At 39.2% G+C, this 10000-nt stretch overlaps 1 protein-coding gene across 1 annotated transcript in view; it reads right to left on the bottom strand.

The window, feature by feature from the left end:
* Window positions 1–2746, bottom strand: part of cxcl12a (chemokine (C-X-C motif) ligand 12a (stromal cell-derived factor 1)) — an 8929-nt gene extending 6183 nt beyond the window's left edge. The window contains exon 1 of the mRNA XM_034898041.1: window positions 2549–2746. Within this exon, the coding sequence (XP_034753932.1) occupies window positions 2549–2615 (67 nt within the window). The 5' untranslated portion in view covers window positions 2616–2746. The remainder of the gene's footprint in view (window positions 1–2548) is intronic.
* Window positions 2747–10000: the final 7254 nt, after the last annotated feature.

A 10000-nucleotide genomic window follows, 5' to 3' on the forward strand; every position in this document is an offset into this window, starting at 1 on the left:
CGGCCTCAAACAATGTATGTAAGTTTAGGTTCTCTGTCAAGACTGATTGAGCAATGGTAAAGGCCTAATGAATGCCTAATGGTGTATGTGTTTTATAATTAGTTAGCATTCACTGGGGCCATAAATAACAGTGAGCAGTGGGGCCCGTAACCACCTTATGCCACTGGTAGGTCTGCATCCATCACTTAGCTATACATGTTTATCTTTTGCAGGGAAGCAGGGGGCAAATATCAACATCAAATCAAAACTAGATATTCAAAGTAACCATATGTAACTTTCAAATGTTTTTTGAAATTGTCTCATTTTTCATCTGATGATCATTGATGACCTGTAACAGAAAAAAAGACTTACAGGGAAAAGAACACTATTTTCGTGTAGTTTTTATTTATGCCTATGCCTTTTTCCCCCACAAAGTTACAAAATGATTTACAGCCACCAGACCGGCTCTACAGTTTCACATTCTGATGGGTCACAGATTTCGGTGTAGCATTGGAAAAGCCTGTAGTGAGTATCCAGCAATATCCAGCCAGGTAGTTATGGCTGATCCTGGGGCAGGACCATCACGGGAATAAAGGAAATTAAATGAAGAACTAAAAGCTAAAAGGGAAAGTGACAGATGCCCTGAGTCAATCTCGATAAGGGTTTCAACAGATGGAGACAATTACGGGATTGTAATCGATTTAAAACTTACTTGGAATTGGCCCTCAGGTATGTCTATGTCATAAGTTTACAATGTGGTTTACGTCAGTAGGCAACATTAAATTACTCCCCCCTTCCATTTAACGCTGGTTTTTAATTTAGTTTTAGTTTGTGTTGTCCTACTATTTTCTTTACCCTACACAAATTCAAGTCATTATCCTAATCGTTGCTACAACAAATACTTAATGCTTTGGCTCGTGACACAGTGTGATAACTGGTTTAGCTCACAATACACCCAAAGTAGAGATGGTCCAATATCATTTTTTGCTTCCCGATACCGATTCTGATACATGAAGTTGGGTATTGGCTGATGCCGAGTACTGATCCGCTACCTGTGGGTCATGTATTTTATTATGTTTTAAGTTATAACAGAAAAAGAACGTAAATATACTACTTTAATGTAGATTTTCTGTAGGGCTTTATTAGGTGTCGGATTGGTGCATTAACTCCAATACTTGCCGATATCGGTACCAGTGATTTAGGCATATTGTCTCGGAACATCTCTATTCTAAAGTAGGCTAAATTACCGTATGCAACATTCGAAATGCAACAATGCATCTGTAACAAATGCTCTTACTGTAAATGAGCTAAAGATTCATCGCAACTATGACCTACTGGTAACGCTAACTCAGCAACACAGTGGGCAATACAGCGCTGTAGAGAAAAGAGCTTTATGACAGCAGTTGTGGTGAAACACTACTGCTTTTTTCCAAAGCGGTCGCTAGAATAAACACAAACTGAAAGTTACATATAGCCACTTTGAGCTTTGCAGGGTTATTTTGCTTGCCCCACAGAACACACACACAGATTTGAAGCATCAGGTCCCACAAACACTAAGCTCTTTCAGTGTTTTGTGTATACTTTCCATTACAAGCTCAGCTTTCCAGAGATTTTTACAATTGATAAATGTGGAAAAATAAATAAGACTATGTTTGTTTGTTTTCATGAAAGCAACATGACAAAACTCTGAGTTAACCAGGCAAGCAATGTTAAAATTGAGAATGGAATATGGGTTATTTAACTTTACTTAATATACTTAATTTACTTAGATTATTTAATATCAGTTGGGTGAAAGTTCATTCAGAATAAATTAAAGTGGCAGTAACTATATTAAAGGGAAACTGAGGTCACACAAACAGATGGTGAGAAACACCAATGTAGATTAAACTATATGCTAATTTCTTTCTTTTCCTTTTCCACATGATCTCACCGTATTTCCATGATAAAGGGCAAAACACCTTCAAGTTGGGTGACTGATGTCGCCATGTAAACTAGATGCGGTTTTGTCTTATAGATGCCTCATTTGCGAGTAATTAAATGGAAACAAAAAGCAGAACAAATACACACGTTGCTAGAGCCACATGCGTGCAGCCTGTTAGTGTCTTAATTCCCACTGCAGAACAAGCTCATGCATCCGTGCAACCATCATTTGTGGAATGAAGAAAATGTTTGTTTGATTTTTAAATAAAAGGGTTGTCTTTAAATTCAGGTAAAATTTGCACTTTAATTGAATGTTTTTGGATTTTGTTTTGATTATTTTAGAAGAATCGATTATTTGAGTTTGTCACTAAAATTGAGGGTTATTTGCATGTTTTTAGGCTATATATCATTTAACGAAAATACAAAAATTGTGGAATAAAAATGACTTATTCAAACATTGTTCACCATTTATACACTTTTTTAATTTCCCTTTCTAAAATAGAATAAACACGACATATGATCCATCCAACAACAACCATTACTTGTAGATAATGATCCCTTTATTTTATACCCACAGCTGCAAAAAAAAAAAAAAAAAAGATCTAAATAAACCAGCACACAGCAAACCAGCAGAAAATGATCTCCATACCTTGTGTTGGAGGCGCATAGATCACCACCGTGAGCGCAGCTACGACGGCCAACAGCTTCATATCCATTCTGCGATAATGCCAACGAGATTTGATCCTGCTCAAAGTAAAATCCAGAAGAATTGTGACACACGGGACTGTACCGGAGTGTTAAATAAAATACTCACCAGCGTCAAGCCAGCCACAAAAACAGAGATTACTTCCGTTCCTGGATAGCTAAACAAAAGCGAAAACGGTAAAATACTTATTTTGAACAAATATTTACCAAGGTGATACGGTGTATCAAATTATTAACATCCGAAAACATATAACAGTTATTTTAAGTGTAGCCTATCTATGTCAGCGATCGATGGCTCTCTTTTCACAATTTTGAGCTTTTATTTTGTAAACGTGTTTCCTGTTTCTTCGCGGTGATCTCAGACAAAAGTGAAGTTGCGGACAGCGCTCAATGGACACGCATCAAACCATCACGACCCCCCCAATCCACACACAAACACAACACACACAGACGCACTTACGCATGCACGTACGGATACACACACACACACACACACACACACACACACACACACACACACACACACACACACACACACACACATGCACACATAACCATATGATGCTCTTTGATTTAGAAGTGTATTTCAGAAGAAGTTAATTTGGTAGCCTATTCTTTTACATGTGTATTTTGTTAAGTTAATTTAAAAGTAAGTCAAAAGAAACACATTTGTCCACCATGCAAACACTTGATCATTTTCCTCTGCTCAGCATGGTCCTCATGGCTGTTGCTAAGAGTCTTCTCATGGACTTCATTGGCTCAAATTAATTAAAAACTAAAAATGTAACTGGAGAGGATTCACTTGAGCGTAAAGTGTTCTGTTACATTGATAGTTTGAATAAATAGACAAGAGGGATAGAAACAACACACACACACCTCCCAGCTTGTGTTTGGAAAGGAATAAATCCCTTTACAGTTTAAATTAATTCCTAAACGACTTTTATACAGCCTGCTAAAAATGTCAAATCTGTTTGTGTGTGCACTTACGCATCCTCACTGTTGTGTTAAGTATTATTAACATATTTAATGGGATACAGATGGGAAGTCAGTTTCCAGACATTTGACTTTTATCTTTCAGAGAAAACACTCCAGTGCATATGTGTGCATGTCTGCATAATATGTGTTATTTTAGGGTCTGTGTGCATGCTTTAAGGTTTATTCCTACAGCTCTAAAATGAAAACTCTCTTGCCTTTTGCCTATACTTGTGAAGATATGTGTGTTTGTAGTTTTGTGTCAGTCTGAGCCGTTTTTGCTCCACTTGGTGCAGACTGCCTGTGTTTTGGGTCTCAAACAGTCGTTATAGATGATGCCATGGAGACCAGACAGACTGGAAGGGACGTACGGAGCAGAATCAGCTGACAGCTGAATGGACACATATTGACTTCTCTCACAGGCCAGAAAAGCTAACTTCATGTGTGTGTGTGTGTGTGTGTGTGTGTGTGTGTGTGTGTGCGCGTGCGTGTGAAAGAATGAAGAATGCATTTAGTTGTTTGAGTAAGGTTTTCTCAGCTTGGGGTAAAATATCACAGCAGAGGGTATCAGTCAGGTATAAGTGCACTGATCAGAACAACTCATCAACCTGCTCACTCTCATAAAACATGCCTGACACGTCCTTACGTAACACTTAACACTCACTTCTCTTTCCTTCACAAACCTGTGTGAGACTGCAACAAATGTGTGCAGTGTGGTTTGCGCAAGCACAAATACAAATGGAAGTAATTTGTCTGTTACACACACAGAAATGCACGCACACACGCACACGCACACGCACACACACACACACACACACACACACACACACACACACACACACACACACACACACAACAATCTGGGACATGTCATGGGAAAGAGAGCACATCCAAGTATTTCAACATTACTGCCACAATCAGAGAGATTTACTTTCTTCGGCTGAGGTGAATGGACTGTAGTAGTATGGTTACATAAACAGATTTGGCAGCACATCCTCTGCCCTATTGTTTCGTTCTTTCTTGCATTAACAAGTTCAGAGTGTGCATTTTCCCGAAAATAACACTCAATGCTTTTTCCCATTTGGAACAGAAAGGGAAAGAAAGTGTTGACATTGACATATTTGGGTGTTTTGGGGACAGATGCCAACAGTTTTGAATAAAAATTATTGGTTTGCACAATGTGTTTTTAGTGATTTGGGCACACACACTGAACATCCATGGTACCTTTTTTGATCCACTCACACCTGCTCAGTATATGTGTCTGAGCTGACAAGTGTTGGGGTGTAGTGTTCTGCGGCCCATCTGTCTGTCTCGGAGGTCCTCTCTCCAGGGGTCCATCTCCTGCTCTCTGCATGCGTCATTTCTTACTGTACTCTCAAAGAACACGCTAAGTACTTTTTTGACTACAAGTGTAAATCACACGTTTTCTCTTTAGGTCTGAAGGCATAACAGGTGTCCTCAACGTTTTTTTTATGTCTTTGAAAATCTTTAGAACTTTTTCGACTGCCAAGTTTGATTAACCCTCATTCTGTTGTTCGGCCGGTCTCTGTCTTTCTCTCTATCACTTTCACCTGTTTCTTTATGAGCATGACATTTCATTTCATTGTTGCCTAAGAAAATAGAGGAAGATACAATAATTGTAGAGCTCCAAAGAGAAAAATCATGGAATATTTTTGCACCCTGGTCGTGTCAGAAGCTCCATGTGGTAAATTTTTCTAATCTGTGTTGTGTGTAATCTTCTTCACATTTACATTTTATGTATTTCTGTCTTACATAAATGCACACAACTGAAATCTCTTACCATCCTGTACCAAATCTTATGTTTTGAGACGGATCTTAAAAGCTAAGATAACATCTCATCATAAAAACACTTTTATGAAGCTTTTCCAACAGTTTCCTCTCTGTTTTAAAAGTTCACATTACATCACACTGTTCAGTAACAGTAGAGTATTCAGCATCCTGAAAAAACATGAATCTGTCAGATGTCAATAGATTGTTGAACATTCCTCAACTGCTATTCATCTTTAAGGAGAGACCACGTGACCCAGGAGGCAGGAGTATGGATGGCTGAACGTATTATGTTGAAGTAGCCAGTTTCCATAGATCAGACTTTGGTTTGCGAACGTACAGGCAACTGGCCTCAACGGGGGATCTGCCACTGCTCCATTGAGGCTCTGAGAGGCTAAGGGCCTGCTGGCTGAGCCTTTGTCTGGTTTCCTCAACATCCTACAGAGAGTCACGAGCCGTGCTCCTTCACACCACCATATGGACCACCTCAACGGCCTGTCAACGAAGTCTTTAGCCCTAGATGTTGAATCAAAGGAGAAACAATGTGTTGTACAATGGCTTATAATCAGTTGTAGGTTTTAAGATACTTCAAACATAGCAGCGAAAAAAACTTCTGCCTCACTGTATCTCTTCAAATAGAACTTCCATTTCAAAGAACATGGTCCAATTTCCCATTTTGTTCTGGCAAGAGTGCCTATTTGTGTTTTTTTCCTTTCCTGGCAGGCTGTACCCATATTTCCCCCGCTGCCCTCGCTAGTAGTGATTTTTCTTTTCTTAATTTTAATAATATGCCAAGAGAAGTCAAGTTTTGATCTTCTGTGTTGTCCTTCAAAAGGATTTGGGAACTATACATTTTCAATCTTGCGTAACAACACTTTGGTAACATAGATGTTTTAATCAAATTTTACACTTTTGCAACAAATCACACATGACTCAACATCCTGTTTCTTGCACATGCAGTTCACAAAACAGCCTAATTTTGTTAAGGCAGGGCAGAGACTGGAGCTGGAGTCATATTAATAACAAACAGCAGAGTTTTTGCATTTGGAAACGTCTTGTGATGCAGTGAAAAAAGTTTCCCCACGTTCTCTAAAATCAGAATCTACTTTACATTGAACCATGAAGTAATTCAAAGCAGTTGTTAGTTGTGTAGGTTTTTATGGTTCCAGCTGTGAGTTTATGCCAAAATGAGCCACATGAACTACAGCTGGTGTTGAGCTAGCTGGTAAGGTTAGTGGTGGATCCATACAGTTTGACACCTGGTGCTGTCCAGCCACGGGAACTAAAACCCTTCAGCTGCTTCTGTGATGTTGCCCAGGAGGAGCCGAGAAGCAGCCCAGAGACACATGATAAGGTGTAACACTGTTGAATTGGCTTTTTGAAGTCAAGACTGATGATATACTGTTGTCATGCAGTTACAGGTTTTGTAAATCTAAAGAATGCTGTTGAGGTATTCTATCTTGAGTCTTTCCCGAAAACCTTTATGAGTAGGTTTTTTCAACGGATCATGGAGATCTGTTATTCCCTCTCACAAAATTTAGAAACGATAAGTTATTAAATTAAGATTGCAGAAAATGTTCTTGGTTTCAGTCTAATCTGTAAGGCGGATCGGTGGCTCTTTTCCTGTATTGTAGTTTCTCAAATATGTTTAAACTGGAAGCAGCAAACCATGATTCTGTGTATATATACAAGTTTTTCCATGTGTGTGTCTTACTATTTTGCAACTATGCATAAACATACATTAAATACCAGGACAGATTCACATATGCAAACACACTTTTTCTCACAAGCAAAAACTCGTGCCGTTTGTTTTGTCACTGGAACTGAAACCCACAATACAAACAATATGCCTCATGCTTTGGTCCCAACCACATGTTTAATTTTTGACAAAGGCATTGACACAAAATCCATCTCTCCATTCTTTCGCCCCTTTTTTTTCAATTTTCTTTAAGTCTCTTTGGCTCTTACATTACACAAAGCATTCTCACACAGTTTTGGCTATCCCTTTAACCTGATCCATTTGTGTGATATAAAGCATTAAAGACACACGGAGCCTGTTAATATTTCATTATTCCGTCAGTCCTTTGTCAAACGGCACAAGTGTTATTCACTACATTAATCCCTTCTGTCATCAAGCTGGTATGTGGCCATGTTTCTGAGGGTTGTGAGAGATGCTGAAAAAGGTGAGAAGGTGCCAGAAAAAGCTGAAAGCCACTCAGACATCAATCACATGGAGTGTTTCTTTGTTTAGGTTGAAACAAAGTGAATGACAACACTGGCTGCTTAACAAAAATACCATTTAATATTAAAAATGAATAGTTCTGGAGATATTAGAAATCTTTCAGTGCAAATTATCTCTGGTAATTGCAGTATTTCAAACATGACTGTCTCTACAGATATGTCATTTGAGTTTTTACACCTGATAACAAAAGAATTTTTCATCGTCTTCACCTTATTAATAGTTCTACAATTAAAATTGAACCCATGAGGAATAAGCTCTCTAACTAGCATTTTACCATCCTTTTTTCTGTTCATCCTACAACAAATGAATATAGCAATACATATTCAGTGATACAACACAATTACACATAATCCTGTCCCAACTGTCCCAAGAATTATTCTTATTCTACTGTGGCAGTGTAAGGCCATCTACAGCTCTCTTTGTCCTCCTAGAGAGATTCATTTACGTTTTGGAATTCATATCAGAGACTCTAAGGCTAATTAAAAAAAGGTTGAGAGAAAAATTAAAGAAAGAAAACACAATTCTGCTCATGTGTGTTAAAAATCCAGCCAAACCTTCAGATTTTACACCAAAAGATTAACATTCAAGCATTCATTATGGTGTCCAGTCTCTGGTGCATGAATGTGCTAAGGGCGCTGGGCACATCGTGTTTCTTAGACTGATCAATTATTGTGGAATCATGGCGTAATTGTAAAGATCGCTCTTTTCCCCAATTTTGTCTCATCTTTTGCTTTGTCCTTCTCCCCTTTGGAACAACCCGCCAGGTCTTTCTATTCTTGGTACTCCACAACACCGCAGCTGCTGTCTCTTTACTGCTTTTCATGCCCAGGTCACTCCATAAAATTCTTAAAGAGCATTTAAAGAGAGAGTTAAAGCCACAGCTGTCAATCAGAAAGACAGAGCGGCTCAATGTGACTGTCACTTTCGTGTGCCCTCTTTGTAACATAGCAGGTTGCAATAGAAGTGACGATGCAGCTCTGTGTGCTTGGGCACTGGACTGTAGCTGCAATCAAAGGCCTATTAATCAGAGTGAGGAAACAGCACCAGCAGAGAAGCAAAGACAGAGTATCTTGTCCTCTTTTGCATGGACAAATACAAGATATTGTTACATGCAATTCATCCTGCATGGCGTCTTTGAAGTAATTCCCCAGCTGGGACACAGAGGGCGATTTTTCAAGGAGGCATAAATGAACATGAAGGGGATTATGTGTACAGATCCACTTGCATGTGCACTGACACACAATTACACATGCCTAGTTATACAAACATACATACGCACACACAAAAAAAACAAGTGAGTAAAGATGTTTAAAAAAAATATTTAATAGGGCAAATGACACTGTTTTTGTAGTACACACCTGAAATCTGGAGTTGTGGAGTTGTAAATGTGTGTGTGTGCGACGTGTGTTGACATGGTGGTTGGGTGGCCTGGAGTTATTTGTCTCTCCTTCTCTGCTCTTAATGAGCCGTGTGATCCTGTAGGCTCGCTATCAGCAACGCACATGCGTCAACAACGTTCTCTGAGGAGCAGAGCAGATGAAAAATGAGTATGGGACATTAAGAAAAAGACTGGCAGGAGAGGGAGGAAACAGGAAGTAGAGTCACTGACAGGTAAGGAGAAAGGACAGGAGGAGAGGAGAGGTACAGATGATGTAGAGGAAAGACAAAGTAACAAGAGGTGAGGGAGAGAAATGAGCAGCCAGCTAAAGTTCGGTTTCTAGAGCTGGCTTTGATTAGTGAGTGTAACCACGCTCTGTTCCTCATTAACTCACAACAGCATGGAGGTGGCAGGGAGAGAGAGAGAGAGAGGGAGAGAGAGAGAGAGAGAGAGAGAGAGAGAGAAAGAAAGAGAGAGAGAGAGAGAGAGAGAGAGAGAGAGAGAGAGAGAGAGAGAGAGAGAGAGAGAGAGAGAGAGAGAGAGAGCTGACTATGGGAAGTTAGACTATGTAAAGTGAACAAAAACCTGTCCCGCTTTAAATTCAACCTCTGCACATTCCCCCTTCAAACTAAGGTTACCATAATTCAGCAATAGCTTCTGATCTTTTTTGTGTTTCCACTATGGGATTCACACCCTTTACTGGTGTAAAATATGTTTTAGAATAAAGTGCTCTTCGCTGGGGAGCAAAAGGTCTCACCAGCTTGGTATCTTGATCAATTAGGCAAAGTTGCAGGAACATAATTATTATCTCTGCTCACCACTTGACTGTCAGCATGAAAATATTTAGAATGTATATAGTACATTGTATTATTTGTTACCATGTTAACTGCATGGCATGTGGATAACAAGGTTGGTCTGTCATTTAGTTCATCGCATTGCTTTGGTCCTGACTGAAATAACTCAACTATTTTCTTTTATTTTGAAAATACATGCATGGTCCCCATTTGAGGAATAAT

This window comes from Etheostoma cragini, chromosome 17 (assembly GCF_013103735.1).
Source record: "Etheostoma cragini isolate CJK2018 chromosome 17, CSU_Ecrag_1.0, whole genome shotgun sequence".
Lineage (NCBI taxonomy): Eukaryota > Metazoa > Chordata > Actinopteri > Perciformes > Percidae > Etheostoma > Etheostoma cragini.